Raw genomic sequence first — 21,280 nt, 5'->3', positions numbered from 1 at the left:
TAAAAAAGTGTTTTGGTTTGAAATACTTTGAAGCAAGTAACAATGCTCACTCAAAAGACACTAGAGCTAATAAAAGTAGCAAAACAATTTTACCACATTTTCATTTTTAAGGCATTTACGAATATCCATTTTTAATCTTAAAATATGTTAATATTTTATGTTTTGCTTTATGTTTTTTTAAATCTATCTTTTCTTTCCCATTTCACATTCTCTTCCTCAAAAGTTGAAAAACATGACCTTGATGTAAAAATCCAGAAATAACAAAAGTGCATGGAATCCTGGTGCAATCTTTCCACATAAACGGGAATTATATGTGCAAAGGTGTTTGATTAAATGCACCTAAAATGGTTACAAAACTTAGTCAAAGTTTCAGCAAAGTTCACAAGATATATTAAATCACCAATTGGTAAAGAATGCCTGGATGTGACTCTAAAATGTAATTATATTTGTCTGGTTGGTTTGTCTGAAAATAGATATAAAGCTGAAACAACCTTAATTCAAAGCATATTATATATACCCAGACAGAAAGAAGGCTACTTTAAATCTGAAGATAAAATACACTTTAAACTCAAATATAGTGCTGTAAATCAAATCAAGATAAATCATAAGACTGAGGCAAGATTTCACACATAACAAAATCAGGTCCTCTGTAGTTAAAAGGCTTAGACACTTTCCACTACAAAGAATTGAACATAAAATGTACTGCTGCTGTACCTTGTATCTGTTCCTATCTATGTCTTTTTAATTTAAAGTTACCCCTTTTACACCACAATAATTTACTGTGCATAGAACTAGATGCACCAAACACCTAACAGGTTAGAGTCAGTAGCTGCAAGAGTGTGTTGCTACAGAATTTTCTTTTAGATTTATACAAGTGTTTAGAAACGCAGAAAATTAAAATTATTAGTAGTAATTTTGGGTTTAGAATGGGATAGCCCTGGGAAGATGAGTTCTCAGTCAAGCATTGTTTCAGATTGCTGTGAACATTAAGGGCCATAGATTTAACAAGTCAGCTTAGTATCATTAATGGCAATCTTGTAAAAAAAAATAAATACACCTACATAAACGGTTGATATGATCTGTGTATTTACGTGTCTCAGGACAACATTAAAATATACTCTCAGCTTTGAAGACACGTATCTTTCTTGAGTTATCCCTTTGAACACATCATTTGGGTCATAAAAAATAAATTTGTACTACATATCATCTTGCAGCATTTCTAACAAAGTAAATGCAAGCGTATTTTAAAAGAACAAATGTAAGAAGTTGTTTCATTTGAATCATATTCTAATGATAAAGGAAAGTAAGGAAAGAAAGGGAAAAAGGAGGAAAGGAAGAAGGGAAGAAAGAAATTACACACTAACTTGGCAGCTGACATCCATTCCAGCCTCCAGAAGCACCTGTACAACAGCTTTGTGGCCATTACGTGCAGCAAGATGCAAAGGAGTGTGTTTTCTTGTATTACAGTTCATCAGGTTTGGATACGCTTTGATGATCATTTTTACAACACGCAGACGTCCATAAAGTGCTGCCAGATCCAGAGGTGTTTCCAGTTTGTTGTTCCTTATTGTAGGGTCTGTTAGCTCTTCTAACAGAACAGCAACTACTTCTGAATGACCATATTGAGCTGCACAATGCAGTGCTGTTTCATTTTCATTGTTCTGTTAAAACAAAACAAAAGCTTCAGAAATTTATGTTTAATCTCACAATACAACTGCTTGGCTTCTATAAATTGCCTCCATGAGATCACTACACAGGCAGGGTTTGCAATGTAATATATGGTAATTATGTTAAATGCTTCAGAATTACTCCACTGAAATTTTACTAATAATACATTAATACTTCAGCTTTGTGGCTCTCAAGCAGACTAGGTCCCTGTGTGTCCACATGGTCCCCATCCATTTTTAACAACATGCCCCAAAATCCCTTGTTGCTCATGATATGCCGAAATCTGTAACCCTTGAATCAACTGTCCCTGAAATCACAGTTGAGTCCTTCTCTTAGAAATACTCTGACACTTAAGTGTCTCTTCTCAGTTTAACTGATTTTAAATCATAGCAGTTTGTTATTAGAGTAGTGAAATTACAGAGAAAAACTGTGTAACGAAAATGTATCAGGCACAAGGCTAGTTTCATATATCACTATAAAAGTTAGTATCAGACAACAATCAAAGCTTGGAAGAAGGCAAAATAGCAACTGTAGATATTAGAAAAACTTAGCATATCATGTAAGAAGCTATCTTCTCAGGCCTTCAGGGAGATGTACCTGTGTGTTTTAAGGCACAGAAGTACTTGTGTGCTGTGGATTGAATAATTTTTTGTTTTATAAAGCAATGCCCCCCAAGTCTTTCCCCAAACACTATTTAATAATCTTAACAATAAATAAATATTGAGAATAAGAAGTATCTTTAATTGTTTTCTTCCAGTTCTGCCTGTATACTTGCAAACCCAAACAGACTTCAGGCAGAGAGAAAAAAAAAAAATTATAGAGCTCTCTGAATTCTGTATGCCAACTATATTATTAATATATCTTATCTAGTCTCTATGAAGGCTTAAAATGGGCTAGACACTATAAATTTTAAAAGTATCTACACTGAATGCCTCTTCTGATAAAATGTGACAGTTTTGAAAATGTTGTAAAAGTAGAAAGCCAGTAAGCTAATGTGTCATATACAAAAATAAAAAATTAATGTAAATTAAGAAAAGATACTAGAGAAGGGTGGCAATATAATTCAAAAAAAAAAGGAGAAGAGATAAATCTGAATACGTAGGCTGTATTTCTCAAGGAAACAACTGAATAAAGTTCTGGGGACAGAGAACTGAAAATAGAAAAACAGATTTGCCTTTTGAAAGACAGAAAGGGTGAGAGAATCAGAGAAATAAGGCTTTGGCCTCTTACTCAGAAGCTAGCTAGGATAAGAAAATCCATGTTGCACAGTAATATCTAGAAAGGTAGAAAGGGAGAAAACTTTTTACGCTTTTTGGTAACAGTGTTTCTAATTCTATAATCAAGAACTTAATTCTCAGGTTTATGGTTTTAACAACATTGCTGTAATTTTCATCTCATCTTGTAATTTAAAATTACTCAGATGAACCTGGGAGACAGAAGAGACAGATCAATACATTCAGAAAAATTAATGTTGCAGATAAACTTTTCAGGTTTTCAGGTCACACCACGCAAGATCCCAGAGACTGGAATATGTTTCCTGCTAAACTGCCAGACACAAGCTGGAGAAGAGCCAGGTCGAAAGTGAGAAGTTTCCATTGGTAGACAGGCCTTGATGACTAATAAGTATTTGAATCATTGTGAATTATTCAGACCACTACATATACAATGATCTATCAACTACCCGTGATATGCTTTTTGTGCTCTAGTGACTTCTAACGTATCCTTTATACAGGACAGGGCAAAGCAATTTTTTTCTGTACAGTGCTATACCCACAAATCACAAGCATAGTTTATTAGAATTTATTTTTAGATTTTCAATATGTCATGGACAGAACCGCATAGATGAACAGGCAATTGCAGTCTAATTTTGTGTACAATTACCACAATTAAGTATGAAAATCAGATAATTGCACATAAAATGGCCAATTATGGTAATTTGTGCCTACAGTTACTGTATTTACTTATCCAGTGGAAATAGTTACACAAAGAAATTAGATGTATAACTATAGCAACATCAAAATACAGGTTTACTATACAATTGTCAAACAGATATATCTATCTATTCAATATCTGCTTATGTTTGAATTTTTTTCAAGCATTCCTGGATATCATATAAAGTATCTGGAATCTTGTGCCAACCATCTAATATTGTAGTTTTAAAGTATTCTGATTAAATTTTCAAAGAATCATAAAATTTAAATTTGCTATGGCCTTTTTCTCAAAATGTGGTGACTGGCAAAATTTCAGCCACAGATATAGACGCATAGATACCAACCAGTCCAAATCACTGCTGCTGCACAAAAAACTGAAATTTGCTCCCTCTAAATAAAGAATATCCAGCTGAATTTTTATGCAAGGGCATATTTACAGAAAAGTATATTTTAAAACAGCATAAAAGCATCTTTAAATCTGAACAAAATATTATTTTCAAATGAACATTGTTCATTAAATGTTAACATTAAATTATATTCAATTAAACATTGAACATTAAAGCTACATTTCAGTTAATGACAAATCAAACTGATTCAAAATTTAAAAGAACTAGGTATCACTGAAATAAAATATAAGAATCCAACCTGGACAAACATGATAAATTATCTATACATATGCAGTCAGAACAGGCATTGTATATATTGTGTTACCAGAGCTGAGAGGTACTACCCAATTAAAACTTAATAATACAACATCCTTCCCTCTTTAAAATGTAAATTAATCAATTCAGGTATAAAATACAGAATGATTTTTAACTTTCAAAGAGAGAATTAAAACTTGTTTAAATGCCCTCTAAATTTATCCACTTTGACAATTTAGTACTACTTACATAAAATAAATCACCTTGGAAGTAGGAGGTTCTACTGAGGAGAGAGGATAGAGTTTTTAAGTAGGTTTTGACAGAGTCTGCCATCTTCAAATTTAGGAAAGGAGGGAATGCCTACCAGATAGACACAGTTGGTTCAGCATTCCCAGAGAGATCCCTAAGATGAAGGAGGCTATAACAGTGTATTTCCTGGACTGGAAGAAACAGTATCTTTCCTCTTCTCACCCTTCATGGAAAGATGGACATGGATGTCTCAGTCAGTATTATGAAATTCCTCCTTAAGGCATTTGTTTATAGAAGACATACAGTAAGAATAAAGAAAACCCTCAACATATGATGATATTTTAAGAGTTGAAGTTACGTGATTTCCTTGGTCCCAAAAATGCTGTTACTTCTGACTTGTCCTTTGTGCAGACAAAGCTAACCCAGGTGTAACTCTATTGATTTTAAGGTACCGTTATTCCTCATATCTCTAAAATTGCCTATTGTTTTGAAGAAATATTTGAAAGACATTCTTGAAGAAATTAATAATTTAGTACTAGTGCCTACATTTTCAGTTCCAAATGCAAATAGTTGTTTGTCAAGTACAGAAAGTTTATGCGCTAACGTTCATTGCAGTGAGCAGTTAACCTGCTATGAAAACACAAATGTCTGTGTGCAAGTCACCATTGAGTAATTAGATCTCCAAATCTGACATCCAAGGTCTAAATAACCCATCTAGTGCTGAAGAAAAAGACTAGAATGCTTTTAGAAATTTCAGATACTTTGTTACATGTTAGAAACTACAAAACAGACCCTAAGACTGAATGAGTCAAGAAACATGTAGGAATCAGAACCAAGACATACAAAATATAAGAGAAGAGTAGACCAATATTATGTAAAGAGGTATAAAATAGAAGTCCCTAATATTCATTATTAATAATATTTTAACCAAGTAGATATTCATATGGTCAAATGGACCTCTTTCAGAAATAAAGAAGGCATCTTATGATTCAGCTTTTAATGTTTTGTAATCTTCTTCTTTGTTATTTGTTACATGGGTCTCTTCACAAGCATGGTCCTGACATTTTCTAGCCTTTCTCTGAATCTGTTCTCTTCCACATACAGCCAGAACTTAGACTTCTGTTGCTGCAAACTGAATTGTGCCTTCACAGCATTGCATCTGGTCAGCACTGCAGGTTGTACTAAGAACACATGCCACCACAAAATGTAGAACTTATCTTAAGGTCTATTGATTAGAGGATAGATTAACAAATATGTTATAAAAAACAAGTATTGTAGCTTGGCAGTCTGATAGTGAAGAGGTACAGGAGATATCAAGAGAATAAACGGCTCTCATGAGTATTATGTAGGTCCTTGTGAAGCCACTGTTAAACAGGGGGTATATTTAGGACTTTTACTGCATAGTTGTGTAGTCCTTTATTTTTGCCAAACAAATTTTAAAGCTCCTAAAGTCCATGCAAGTACTGTACAAGCCGTACTGACTCAAGTAGTGATTTTGCAGACCTTTCCAAAGAATGCTAAACTCCTTTATTATCTAAGCATTTTGATGATGAACTTGAAAAGGGAGACTTCCTAAATCACTAAGCCATTCCTTTGTCACAAAATCCCAATGTCAACTAAGGGAATAAGATCCTTCTTATTAAAAGTTTTGTGCTATTGCCTCAGTTATGAAAGAAGAATTAAGGTTAAAGAAGGATGGAGCAATGGGAGAGTTTGAAAAAGTCTATCTATATACTCAAGAACAGTCAACTATAGAGGAAAAAAAAGATACAAAAATAAGGATTTAATGATTAAAGAATTAAATAGAGAAAAAATAAAGGAACAATATACCCAAGACAGAGAAAGGAATGATCTCAGGATGATCTTACTTCATCTATTAAAACAGGAAGACAGTTTCCTGAGAAGTTCCACCGATTTAAGTTAATCATTCTGAAAAAAATAAGTTTGCCTGATTGATTCAGCAAGTAGCATGTCACTGTATTTAATTACAGTGGGAATTAAAGTGCTTTCCTGGATGTCTAGGGCAAAGGCTGAACAATATTACAACAGAAACACAGCCAAGAATGCAGAGAGCTCTTGGGAACAACACTGTGACTTTATTGTCCATTCTTTTTGAGGAAGGAAATGGGTTTTTACACAATGCACAGATTTTTACACTTTATGTGGAAAAATAACTAATGACATCCTTCTTATCACACATCATCAATGAACCTAATTTAAAAGTCATGGAAGAAATAAAAAGCCCATAAATTTCCTTAGCAAGTATTCTCTTAAACACAAAACCAAGCATTAGAATTTAGGCATCCCTAATATTTCCAGATGTATTTTCAAAACTTATTTAAAAATCAAAGCATTTAAGGCAAGACTAAATATTTTCCTTTTTAATTCTGCTACAACTGTAATTGTACACAGATGAAAAAATTATTCATAACTTTGCTTACATTTAAAAATCTAGAAACCTGAGAGTTCAAACCTATTAGGTATTTTACAGAAGCTCTATATTGTATCACTGGATGTGTTTCTCTAAGTTTGTTGGATTTTTTTTAAGACCTACCATTCCTGATTGAGTTTTTTTTCTTTCATGAGGTCTTGTCCTGTCACAAAATAATATTCCACCAATGCCTAAAGCTGTCTGCCAAAAGTCTAGGAATATTTTTTGGCATGCGGACCCCTGATGATTTTTAACACAGAAATGATAATGGGTTTAACTGTAATTTTGAAAAGGGACTGCATTTGCACAAATGTATCTAACCAACATTAATGAGACCAAACAAATATAGAAAGGCATTTGGAGAGATATGATCTTTTTCAGCGGAACCTGAATGAAATTCTGAACATGGCTCCAATGTGTATCAAAAGTTATCCATTGTAGTATGAATGCTGAAATTATATAATTTATAATACCAGAAAATTTGGCTACATGCAGAATCAAAAATGAACACAGAAAGTTTAGTGCATGAGCAATTGCCTATAAAAGCAAGTCAAGTAATCAGTCAACTCAGAAGTTTTAGTTTATCAAACTATTTTAAGAGATACAAGTAGTTTACAATTATTTGCAACAGAAATGTAAAACTAAAAGTATTTTACTTAAACTAGAAATATCAGTTGTAGGAGGAGAAATACTCATAAACAACATAGTTGGACAGTTCCTTCTCCCTATTACACTATTACGTTTCTTCGTGTTTCTCTTTATATCTACAACAATTGATAGAGGTACTGAAATTCTTCACTGCATGCTATCCTGCTCCATTTCTATTTTTTCCTTCTGAGTGCAGTTTAAGTCTCTGTATTCTAATCCCTAATGAACTTTACAGTAATGAGTGATGTTCCCCTAGGGTCTGTACTGGGACCAATACTATATAGTATGATCATCAATGACATAGATAGTGGGATGAAGTGCACTGTCAGCAAGTCTGTGGTGACACCAAGTTGAGTGGTGCAGTTGATTTGCTAGAAGGAAGGGATGCCATCCAGAAGGACCTTGACAGGCTTGAGAGGTGAGCCCATGTGAACCTTATGAAGTTCAACAAGGCCAAGTGCAAGGTCCTTCACGTGGGTCAGTGCAATCCTCAATATCAGTACAGACTCAGTAATGAAATAATTAGGAGCATCCCTACAGAGAAGGACTTGGGGATACCGGTGGATGAAAAATTGGACATGAGCTGGCAATGTGCACTTGCAGCCCAGAAAGCCAATCCTTTCCTGGGCTGTATAAAAAGAATCACGGCCAACAGGTTGAGGGAGGTGATTCTCGCCCTCTACTCTGCTCTTGTGAGACCCCAGCTGGAGTACTGCATCCAATTTCAGGACCCCCAGCACAAGAAAGACATGGACCAGTTAGAGCAGGTCCAGAGGAGGGCCACAAAAATAGTCAGAGGCCTGGAACACCTCTCCTATGAAGAGAGACTGAGAAAGTTGGGATTGTTCACCCTGGAGAAAGAAGGCTCCGGGAAGACCTTACTGCAGCCTTTCAATATATAAAGGGGGCTTATAAAGAAAGATGGAGAGAGACTTTTTATCAGGGCCTGTAGTGACAGGACAAGGGGCAACGGTTTATCCAATTTACATTGGATATAAGAAAGTAATTTTTTATGATGAGGGTGGAGAGACTCTGGAACAGGATACCCAGAGAAGCCATGGATGTCCCATCACTGGAAGTGTTCAAGGCCAGGTTGGACGGGACTTTGAGCAACCTGATCTAGTGAAAGATGTCCCTGTTCACTGCAGGGGGTTGGACTAGATGATCTTTGAAGATCCCTTCTGACCCAAACCTTTCTATGATTCTATGAACATATTCTAATGAATATCTTTACCATATAAGAACAATATGATGACAAATAAAGATGCCACAATTTAGAGAATACTTGGATTTAGATAGTAATATTTTTTCAAAAGGACTATTTTTGTAAAAGTTATTGGGAAAAATTCTGCTGCAAATTACCCAGTGTGAATCAAAATCAAATCTACTGACTTCCCATTGAAATTCACCTTTACTTATGTGGAAACAAAATTTAAAAATAATTCTGTAATTTGAATAAATGTTTTCTTCAAATTTATTGCTGCAATTGGCTCAAATCAAAAGGATTGCTTCTGCACATTTTTTTCTTCTAATAAGATTATAATAAGAGTTGCAAGGGAAATTCTGAAATTCATCCACATAGTCTCTAATTTAAGGGGAGGGGGAGCATCAAATGCAAAACATGAAAATTATTGGGTTTGGTGGCTACTTTGGAAATGAATTGTACTTCTGAAAGTCCCTGAGGTGTCACTGAGAGAAGCATATAATGTCTGTGCTTCATTTTGATGATTTGGGGAAGTCAGTAAATATGTTAGATGTCAGGTATTTACATATTATGAATGCATCTTGAACTATTTTCCTTCACAATTTAGAAGTGTCAAATTGCATTAAGGAAATGTGAATGATTTTTATGACAATTACAATTTGATGCACAGGCAAATTCCACAGTACATTAAATAGACAAATGTAAGGAAAAAGATGTGCTATGTGCATAAAGAAAAACAGGCAGAATCACAAAACAGGGAACATCACCAAGATATTTCAGCAGTGTTCACATTTTTTCTGTAAATTTTTCACTATCCATACTCTGTATATATATCTATATTTTTTGGACTTGATATTTATTCCTGATGTCATTCGCCTTTTGGCATGTGATTTCCTGAAAAAATACCAAACACTACATACTAACCTATATGTAGCTGTTATTTATTATTTATTTTTTCACAGATTAGGATTCCTTATCAATTATGTAATTCTATGATGAGAATTGCCATAATAAATGTTTGTGCTATCCAGATGTCTTTACATAAACATGTAAGTAGTCTGACTGTTAACAGCACACCTTTTTATTTTATTTGGCATTAACTTACCAACAAATCTCGACCTCATACTACTTATTTGATCTTCATTCAATTTATAATTTACATATTTTCAAGTCTTCAGCAATGAAGTTCAAACACATGTTTTGTAACTTCACCATATTTTGTAATTTAAAACATACATCATGCATGTCAACTAAGACTCCTCTATTAAACAGTGATAGAGTTATTCTTACATAACTGTTACGCTGTAACCACTTTCTGTGTGCAGAGTTGACAGTCTACATTCCACCACCCCCATAAAATGATTGTTATTTAACTGTTCGCCTCTTTACCATTTTTTTCAATTTTATGTAATAGGAACAGTAGGGGGCATTCAGAGCTTTAGATGCTGGATATGGCTTGATATGATCCTATGATGCTAGTTAACTGCATTTTAAATGTGTAGAATGCAGTTCAATAAATTTATGGTATACCATATTAAATCCATTAATTCCTGTAATATACATTTGTGCATCATGAGCTTCTCATTGACTTCTGTTATGTTGTTCATTACTTTCACTTAAGTTTTTAGAAGCATTTCTTTTACATAGAATTTTAATAAAATAAATGAAAAGCAAAGCTATATTGCAAATTAGTTGCACCAATTTTTAAATAATGAACAAAACTACCTTCTTAAACTGAAATTCTTAATGTGATCCTTACAAAAAAAAAAAAAAAAAAGGAAGAAAAGTCTGACTTGAGTATATTATTTGCTGTGGTGAAAAAGTGTCAGGAAAATTGGCTATCCTCCTCCCCAACTCTCAGAAGAAAAAACAAGGATGAAAAATTGCCTAGGATTTCTTGCAAGCTGTAGCTTCAGCTCCACACATCTGAGAGAAGCTAAGAGAGCCATGAGAAGCCACCTGGCTTATAGGGCCTATAAGCAAATAAGCAAAAGCCTCAGAAACCTGTAGACTCATAGGAATGTACAATAGGTATTAGGGTGGGTAAGGATGCCCCTCTGGTGTTATTTAAGAATATGTGGGTGGAGATGACTTTATATCAACATGGCATTTTCCTCATTCCATGATATGGATAATATTTTCATGCATACAATGCTAATTAGTAGGGGAAAGTTAGTGCCAGCAAAGTGGTCCACATACTAAAGCTGGACATTGTCTAGAGTGGAACACCACAGGATTTACAAGGTCAGAAGAACTGTGTATGCTTGAGTTTAACTTCAAAGTTTAGTATGATCAAGATTCCCTTAAGAGACTTAAGGTCCAACATTTCTTGTGAGGATTGCTCACACATTTTCCATTATAAAGTTTTTGGGTAAAATGCACAACCAGCAGGAGATGTGATGACAAGATCATTTTTTGAGCCAGTGGGGTATAGAATCAGATGTTCAATATTTCAGCAGAATTTCCTATATTTCCTGCACTAATACTTAATATTCATATCATAGTAATTGTATGGATTCCAATGGCTAAGTGTATAACCTCAAGTATCAAATAGATTATTCAAGGAATGGCATCTCACACTGGTTAAGTTTTTGCAATTCAGGTCTAACATTTATTTTCTCACAGTTTGCCTTCCAGCCACACTAACATAGACACTGAAAGTGCAATTCATTTGTTAAATTGTACTTTGCCATTTGAGGTGCTGTAGGGTACCCCACCTGGAGTCCATCAGCCACTCCACAAGGACATGGAAATTCTGAGCATCCTCTGCCATACCTTCAGGCCCCCGCAGATGTCTCAGTTACCGCAAGGCCTTAGAAGGTACTGGATTTCTGTGTTTGGACAAATGAATCCTGCTTTACTTTTGGTCACCTGAATAACCCTGCTGGCTCCTGTGATTACACTGACTAGACCTTTGTGGAATAAAATGGTGCATATACAGGCAATGTAGACACTAAAATTTAGATCTGAATCTGGAGCTGACTCTCAACTTTGCATTCCAGTAACTTCCTCACTTATAGTTATCACTCATATTTCATAGCCTGCTTCCAGTCCTCAAGCAGTTCAGATGGTGTCAGATTTAAATGTCCTTCTTTCCTTCTATTTCTAAATACTAACTCTACAAATGGACCATATAAGAATATACAGAATAGAAACAGAAGGTTTGCCATATGTTTGACAACAGAATGCAACATACTTGTCCTGCCCTTACCAACTGTAATACTCTCATCATTTTTTCCTAGTATTTATGTGTCCTTTCCACTGCACATGCACACATGCAGTCCATCTGGCTTGTCATTTATCTCTGCATATCAGTTCATTTACAGTACACTCAAAATATACCAAGAGTATTAATTTATCTCAAAGTTTTTCAGGAATTTAGTATCTAATAAAGTAAAAAAGACAGAGAATTTATGCAAATTTACATCAATATGTATAAGATAGTGTGTATTTACATCAGATATTACATCAGATATTTACATCGATATGTATAAGATTAGAGTATGTCTTCATATGGTTTTTCAGAAACAAGCAGAAGGTTTTTTCATACTTGTAAGATCTAATATCCTTTAGGTCAATGTCCATCCAGAAGAAAGATATCTGGTATGCTTATACTGGAAGATTTTATCAGTCTCAGGAAAGAAATTACTGAAACAATGGAAAGGAGTTGGGTTTTTTTAACTTGGTTATAGATTTGCCAGACCTAAAGAATATGTGCTGTTCTTTTCTGATGAAGTACACAAATATTTTTTATCACCTCACCTGTTCATTCACTCTGGAGTGTGATGGCCCGTGATGGATGAGAATCTTCACAATGTCTACATCTCCTCTCCAAGCAGCCAAGTGAATAGGAAAATAACCTTTATTATCTGCCACATTAGTTGATGCTTCATACTGAAGTAATTTCAGAACTATATCCCTGGAAAACAGTAAGTAAATCTGAAAAAATTGACAGAAAGCTTATTTTGTTAAGTTTTTTACATGAACATACATATTATCAAAATTTTTACCCTGGATAACAGAAAAAAACATATATTTCAAGTGAAACAGCTACAAAAATGAAGACCAATCATTTCTAAGAATGAAATGGATAGTAAAACATAGACAAAATTTTACTAATTGTAATAATTCTTACTCCTTATGAACACCCATCAACAACATTATGATCAGTTCTCTGAATTTGTTTCTTTCAACAGGATCACCTGGCCATGTAATCATTTTTAGAATTTGCCAATCGAGGCTACGTTCATGTCCCTCAAGACAAACCTTCCAAGCACTAAAGGCAGAGAAGTACTCCTGTCCCCATCATTTCTGACTTCTGAAGGCAGGAAGACAAGAGGGTACATTTATGGACACGGTTCCTGCAGTAAGGCTTAATTAACAGTTTTTATACATCTTTAAGGCATTAACTCAAAGATGGAGGAAACAGTTTAATGATGGTCTAGTTAGATATATACTATCTTCTATGGAATAACTACTTCTGTTTTCATTTCCCACATCCAGCTTCCTGAGAGCAGTGAGGAGAAAAGTGACTTTTATTATTTTAATTTTTATTGTATTTCTTTCAGTATTTTCAGTGTGGCTTATCATACATTAAATGAAAGATTAGTATAAGCTGGTATATTGCATCCCTGATTTTTAAGCAGTCTCCTGTACTTAACTTCAAAAGTTAAACGTAAAAATCAACTGTGTGGAATGATCATGTTATCAAGTATGTCAGAAAGTAAATAAATTGTCTTATCTCTCCATTTGTCTTCTCATTAGTTATTACATTAACAGCATCTATGATCCAGTGTGGACAGTTCTATTCATGTTTTTGCTGATTATGGAAACACTGGCTCTTACTGATTTGGCTCAAAACATCATGGCGGGGGAAGGAGCTCAATGCAGCCTATGTTATGACTAAAAACAAAGCCCTTGACTACAAGCTGAGACAGAAGGTAAATCCTGAGGCAATTTTTCTCCCAACCTTGATGGAACCTTATTTAATTGCCTATTGAGAGAAAAGTGTGGCAAGTAATAGTGAATATATCAAAGTCAAAAGAAACTCCCAGTTGTCTTCAAAATAAATCATAGAGATACTGGAGTCATCACATCTAAGCTTTGAGGGAGACTTTAAACTGGATTTTGCTTACTCCTGACAAGGTCAAATAACATGAAAACACCAAGAATGAGCAGCTCCACTATAGAAAGACTTTTGCCACAGAAAGTTCCAGAAAATTGATGTTGGAGAGAAACTTTGAGTACAAATAAGGTTTGACAGACTTCTCCTGTAATAATAGTCAGTCTTGCAGTAGATGATCTAATGAAGGCTAGAGATACAGAGTAGTTTTAAAGGGACACAAAACAAAGGAAACAGAAATTGAACTGAGTGGGGGGAAAACAGCAAAAAACCCCTCCACAACTGAAATCTATAGATAACAATATACAGCAACTACTGGGAAAAGTTTGTTGCAAGATTCAAACTACAAAATAGAACCTAGGTCTCCTTCATCCTTCAAGAATGCCTTGACCCATCAACTTCTCCAGGGTGAGTCTTTTTTAGCACTCTGTCAGAACTTTTTCATTTTGTAGAAATAAATATCAGAAAGAAGACGACTGAGAGTCCTTAGCCCAGTAACATTACTGGGCTAAGTAAAATTACTTAGGGAGACTGAGATTCAAGTGCCTGCCCCAGATATGATTTAATTATATAAAGCAGAATAGTTTCAAAAGGAAAAAGAACTATCCCAGAATAACCACAAAGGAGGGAATTCATCACATACAACGATCAAGCAGGCACTTGAACACTGGTGTCCAACAAGTATCCCAGACACAAATTATTGCTTGGGCCATTAAGTGTTATTTTCTCCCTTTTCCTGAAAAACTGAAATCTCTCAGGTTCATCCCAATGAAAAGCGTGAAAAATTAAAACCTCCAAAGTTTTCAAAGGCCAAGAACTTCTCCTAAGTGGGAAGGCTCTTGTGTCAAAAGATTACACCCAATATTGATTTTGAATATCAAGTTTCAAATCTGAAACAGAGTGTAAAGCTATTTGTAATTTGTGGTGACTAACAAAATTACAACCATGAGCTGTCTGTCCAATTCCCTTGCTGACAGTGCTACCATTGCAGCAGGATCAGTATGATGGCTTGGCTAGCAGGTCCTGAACTATCATGATTTATCATTAAATATCTCATGATGTATTTCAGTTTATTTTAATATAAAAAGCTATAAATGTGATGTCAGTAACTGCTACTTACCTTGCTGTGAAGGTAAGGGCTCACAGCAGGCCAGCGGCCATTATGACCTTTTCAAAAGCTGCAGTTATATCTGCTGCTGTACGTAAGTCCACATCTTGAAGTTCTCTCTGACTTCAGCAGAAGTTTGGCCAACACTGTGTCTGAAAACACTATTTGACTTTTGTATGGTTTGGGATTTTATATTGCTAGTATTCACTTGAAATCTCTGATAGATTCAGTGTTTATACAGCAATATTTTTACTTTGCTAGGTAACTATTGGTTTACAGTGAGTATTAAACATACTAAACTCAGTTTTCATCTACTTAAAACCAGCAGTCTTTGCAAGCTAAGGCTTGGGCTTTTGTCAATCAAAAATGTACAGTGGCAAAAGAAACAATCCATAAACAATAAACAAGAGAAATGTGATTTTCTCCCTTTTTAAAAAAAGGCTGAGTTTAATAGACCATATTAAGAACTTAGACCTACTTTCATGGAGGTAAATTATATTAATGGATGATTCTCAATCTTGTTACAGAACTGAAATTTTGGAAAATGCACAATGTCTTGTTTAACAGTATTTTAACGTCATGTATTTATTCAGAAACAGAATATTCTATACCTATATTCACCAAAAGATTAATCTGTTCTAAAGAAAATATGCGGGTTTCTAGAATACAATTAAAGACACATCCTAAAGTTTTAATTTTTCCAAGGAAGAACACAAAAATTGTGAAATGAGAAAACTAAGCATACAATTATTATGGATTCATATGTTATCTTACGGACAGTCCAAAACCACATTAAGTTAGTGCAAATCACTCTTAATTGCAGTTGGTTTTTGATCAGTTCCTTATCTCCCACAGAGAAATAACCCAAAGCCTTACTGTATAGACTTCATTAAAATCTTTCTTTCTTGTTCTGCTTAATAACAACATGCAGCTGGAAGAATAATACAATGGAGGTAACATGTAGCAAGGGGCAACACCTAATAACAGAGGTAACACAGATCAAGTTAAGAGGTGTAATAGCAAAATATGTAGCAAGTTTCCACATTTTTTTACTGACACATCAATGGCATAGAGTTCACTTCACCTGCAGTACTCTTGAGTGGGGATTTTGCAAGCTTTCCCCAAGCTTGTTGAGACATGCATATGGTAACTTGGATGGACAGCAGGGAGGGAAAAGCTATGAGGTCCCATACAAGGTAATAGCCATTTTTTACTGCTTTCAAGTGTATAACTACTAAATATTCTTACCATGTTAGTTTTACTTTGATAATGATTAATGGTCTTTTGTTTCACAACATTTCTTCCTTAAATGTTCAATGCACTACACGTGTACATACACACACAAAATCTTCTGTTGCAATTTCCCACCAGCTAAAAAGCACTAGAGTCACCACTAGCAGTAACAATAATAAATTTACTCAAAATCGAGGAAGAATTTCGAAGAACCAGTACAGAATCAATAGCTTCTAAACTGCATTTCCCATTTGTCATTACTACATGCTGGTATCGATGAGTGTCAAAAAATCTTATATTAATATATCCCATGGGAAATAAGATTACTTTAGTAAGTCAGGGTCTGTCAACTTTCTGTGGAAATCTCAGAGCTATGCTACATATTTTTAAGTTATGCAGTTAAACACCATTCTACATAAAAACTAAACGTGAGGCACTTACTTGTGTCCGTTTAAAGCTGCATGATGTAAAGCAGTATAACCTGAACTGTCTGTGCAGTTTATATTTGGTCCCCGCCAGATGCTGCAAGTAAAGCACAATTGTAAAGTTAATTTTGGGCTTGGCAAGTAGAGAAATGTCAGAAATTTGATGTATAAATAATCTAAAGATCTCTGCAGCAAGTGTGATTAAACTTTAAGAGACAAATTATCTTGAAAAGAACTTAAAATAGCAAATGTCATGTTGATACCAATATAATTTATTTATAAAAATAATTTTACACATTCATCTTTACAGCAGTCATGAACTTTATGTAGGGCAGTCTCAAAGATTAATAACTATTCTGTCATTTCAATTGGATCTGCTCTCCCAGTATTACTCTGGTAGTTACACTGAGGCTATAATCTGATTTTGCACTTTTTTTCACAAGTATATATTCATTGACTTTAGGTCAGTTAGTCTAGATTCATGCAAATGCAAGATTAGTGAGAACCAATGATATCCTTTAAAGGGACAGTAAATTTATTCTTTTTACTTGGCCTGATATTTTAGCTCCCATATTAACCAAATATATTTAAAAATAAATTACATATATATAAACCAGAAGTTTAATAAATGACATTTCATTTTTTTTTGTTATCTTTCTGTATTTTACAGCACTTATTTTAGTCAGCTTCATATTATGTTCCATGTAAACAGTTTCACAATCTATCATGGACTCTTCACAAAATAGTAACGGAAATTTTTGGTTTCAAAGTAGAAAAACGTGACTGCTAATCTACCAAAAAAACCCAAAACAACCCACTCCAAAACAATCACCCAGCCCTGAAAATTGGATACCAGAGGCATATTGAGTACCAGCAGGTTTTTTTCTGACTACATTTAAAACTGACTGTATCCTTTGTGGAAGCAATTTTTTTATTCTGTAACACAGTTTTCAGTCATTAGCATTACAACTTCCAGGACACAAGATTATGAGTCCTGAATTACGGTCTCTTTTCTTTAGCTTCTAATACAGTGTTAAGCAGTCATTGGCAAGCCATATTTTCCCTTCACTTCATACCTTAGAATCAAGTGCTGCACTTTAAAGAACATAATCTGAAGCTAACAGGTAAAAAGAGTTTTTCATACTGACATTTTTCATGATCTACACCAATAAAATGATACATTATGCTTAACATATGCTTTTTAAGACTTCTTTACTACGGAATCTGTATTTTATTACCTATGGAATACTGATGTTGTAGACTGGTCTCTTTTTCATTGTGTGTGTTTAAATGATTAATTAGCTCATAATTTTAAGCAGTAGTTTTCCCATAAATAATACTGCATGAATACAGAATTATTTGTGTGATACATTGTGTTCTGCACTACCCAGTGCTACGCAGTGCTGGGTACCTCACCTCTTCCTGCAATTTAATTTCTTGGAAGAACAGGAGTGAAATATTTTCTTGGCTGCAAAGAAGCAAAAAAATGAAGTAATTTTTTTTTTAATCTGCTCAGAAGTCTGTAGATGTTCTTTTCTACAAAGGCAACTTCCAACTAGGAAAGTCACTCTAATCTTTCCAGTTAAAAGAAATTATTTCAACTTCATGAAGCAGTAAAAATTGAGTCCTTGAAATGATAACTCTTCCATAATAAACAGATGTTATTTATATGGCAAAGACAGGCTGTCCTTATCTACTGAAACAAAATAAATCCTTATCTATTGATATTCTATAATTTCTTTTGCAAAATACTTTATTAGTTATTTTCTTCTTTATTGGATTCTACTTTCTTCCTTTGATTTGTACCAGCTTATAGGAGAATGAAGCAGGAAAAAAAAAAAAGTGGTATAGACAGTCATATTTTAAATTTTAAAATAAATTTATAAATGACCAGAATATTAATTTACTTGGTTTTGCTTGCTTCTTTGCTTCGGTTTACAGCTGTTAGGATTTGCCTGTTGGTTGTTTTTTCAAAATGCAAGGGATCCATGAGCTCATATATTATTCATGATGCATTAGGCCTTAATAAAAAAAAAAAAAAAAAAAGGCAAAACAAAACACAAAAAACCCCAAACACAACCAAAACCTAGTTCTTTTCTCCTCTAATTTTCTCCTTTAATCCAGGCACTCTTTAACACATTGTTGTACTTCCTGACTCTGGTCTTGGGAAATATTTTTTAACTGAAACTATACTGTTGGGTTTTTTTAAACTGAAACTTTATTAATGAGTATATAAATGCACCTATGTGAAGCTCCTCAGGACATTCAGTTTGGGAGACAAAGGACAGAGGAGAGTGAATAAATCCTGATGACTCAGAGAGATCACAGAATCACAGAATCATTCAGGTTGGAAAAGACCCTTGGGATCATCGAGTCCAACCATCAGCCCTACTCTACAAAGTTCTCCCCTACACCATATCCCCCAGCATCTCATCTAAACAACCCTTAAACACATCCAGAGATGGTGACTCCACCACCTCCCTGGGCAGCCTATTCCACTGTCTGACCACTCTTTCTGTGAAAAATTTTTTCCTAACGTCCAGTCTGAACCTCCCCTGTTGCAGTTTAAAGATAAAGACAGGATGGACAGACTAATCGCTGTCAGCTCCCAGAAAGACATGCTCAAAATAAGAACTTGGTTATCAAACTAAAAAATACAGGAGACATGAGCAGGAGTCAGCTGTTAGCATCTCTTTTCCCTTGGGTCAGTGAAGAAATCCCCTCCCAGGAGGTCTTGCATTGCTACAGCATTGCAACATTATTTCCTACAAAATGAATGCAGGTTCAGTATATACACTGAATATTTATGCTTTAATAACTGACAAATTCAAATTGAACTGTCTGTGAATAGAAATTCTTACACCCTAAAACTCCCAGCTGTAGTGAATAGTTCATCTAAAGCTCTTCTCTTGTAATCAGAATACAGCAGAGCAAAAGTCTAGTGGTGTATTAGCTCTGTAAAAAGCATCTGAGTTCAAATAAAAGTGGGGCAGAGAAAGATAAAAAGCCTAAAGAGCCTTTCTTTGGCTTCATAAACACATACAGTATATGAGGAATTATCAAATATATTGATTTATCTGTGTATTAAAACACTTCAATGGTTACTGTGAAAGCAACACTAAGGAGAATCTGGCACAAAACAAATTATCATTCGAACTCCAGAAAAGAATATTTATTGACAGAAGATTAACACCTCTAGATTACTTTTAATATTGAATGTTCTCAAAAGCATGTTTATCCTAATTCTTTGATGCAGCCAATAATCAAGCATCTTAATTTTACATGCATTAGTAAGTTAGGATTCTTTTTTCCTATGTACATCAGTAAATCAGGAAAATCTTTCTATCATTTAATTAATTTTAAGGAAGTAATTGAACCTACATTTTGTGCAAAAAATTGGTTTTCAGTCAATGATGAATTAAAACCCTGAATGAAAACATGATCATCAACTAGTTTCTTCCATTATAACCTGTCAAAGTGAGGCACAAAGAAATATAATACTTATAATACTGCCAAAAGCGGAAAGACCTTCTTATTACAGTTTGCTCTCACTGTGGACAAAGAATATTGACCTTTGTAACTGATGTCAAATATTAATTGGAAATACTCTTTACTTGTTAAGAAAATCAACATGTTTTTCTTTTTTACGAGCTGAAGATAATTACATATAAAGAGTAGCATTTAAAAAGTGATATGAAAATCACTGAAGAAAAAGATAGTTGAGTGATTTGTTATTTTGCTATGTTTTTTGCTATATTGAAAAAAATAATTGTGAAGTGGCTGTTGTTACACACATATAAACACAAAATCAAGGAAATCAGAAGTTAATTCAGCTAATCTTCATCCCACAGGCACCCTCTCTATCAACAGTACAAGAACCATGCATATGTGCACAGAATATCCATCACAACTTTAAATGTTTCCATTCTATTTCCCCTCTGTACATAAACTTTCATTACATTATTTAATTATTATTTAATTATCCATGCACTAATATTTATGGTCTTTATATGACAATTTTGCTAAGGTGAAAGGAAAATATGTTGGTAAAACAGTAAGAATCTAAAAGCTGTAGAAGGCTGCCTGATGACGTGAGTGTCTGTCTGTCCATCGGTTTCCCTTAAACCTTATCTGACAACTGACTGTTAACTCTCCTTGGAACTTTTTTCTTCTCTGAAATGAAGTGGCAAGGAAGAGGATGACAGTTCCTCCAGAGGACGTGGATAGAGCATGGTGTTCATGCTTGCACATTTTAGAGTCTAAACCCTGTTGAGGGCTGAATGAGACTTAGAACATGTCTAGTCCTCACCCCTCCCACTCCTCTCCCCACCTTCTTTCCCAGGTCTTCAATATCTTTGGAAGCTCTTCTTAGAGACCCCTTGGCTGTTCAGACTACTGAAGTAGTGAATCTCATCTTGCCAGGTCAGTTTTAATAGTGGGAAATTCTAAGCTTCATCCTGTTCCCACTGATGTTGGTGGCAAACACCAACCAGCTCAGATAAATCTAGTTTAGTTTCCTTATTGTTCCTGTGTTCCATAGAACAAATATGTATTACAGGAATTTGTGTTGTTCTAAGACAAAATCTTCCAAAATTTCCATTTTGTAGTTGTTAATCTGAC

General features: G+C 34.5%; 1 protein-coding gene across 3 annotated transcripts in view; it reads right to left on the bottom strand.

The window, feature by feature from the left end:
- Positions 1-21,280, bottom strand: part of ANKS1B (ankyrin repeat and sterile alpha motif domain containing 1B) — a 447,745-nt gene that overhangs the window by 379,737 nt on the left and 46,728 nt on the right. For all 3 annotated transcript variants that reach the window (XM_074826981.1, XM_074826982.1, XM_074826977.1), the window contains exons 2-4: positions 16,677-16,757; positions 12,535-12,691; positions 1,365-1,661 (exon numbers count right to left, since the gene is read on the bottom strand). In XM_074826981.1, the coding sequence (XP_074683082.1) occupies positions 1,365-1,661; positions 12,535-12,691; positions 16,677-16,757 (535 nt within the window). The remainder of the gene's footprint in view (positions 1-1,364; positions 1,662-12,534; positions 12,692-16,676; positions 16,758-21,280) is intronic.

The sequence above is a fragment of the Strix aluco genome, chromosome 5, assembly GCF_031877795.1.
Source record: "Strix aluco isolate bStrAlu1 chromosome 5, bStrAlu1.hap1, whole genome shotgun sequence".
In the NCBI taxonomy this organism is placed as follows: domain Eukaryota; kingdom Metazoa; phylum Chordata; class Aves; order Strigiformes; family Strigidae; genus Strix; species Strix aluco.
Note: the sequence above shows the minus strand (reverse complement) of the source record. Positions and strands in the feature narration are given on the sequence as shown.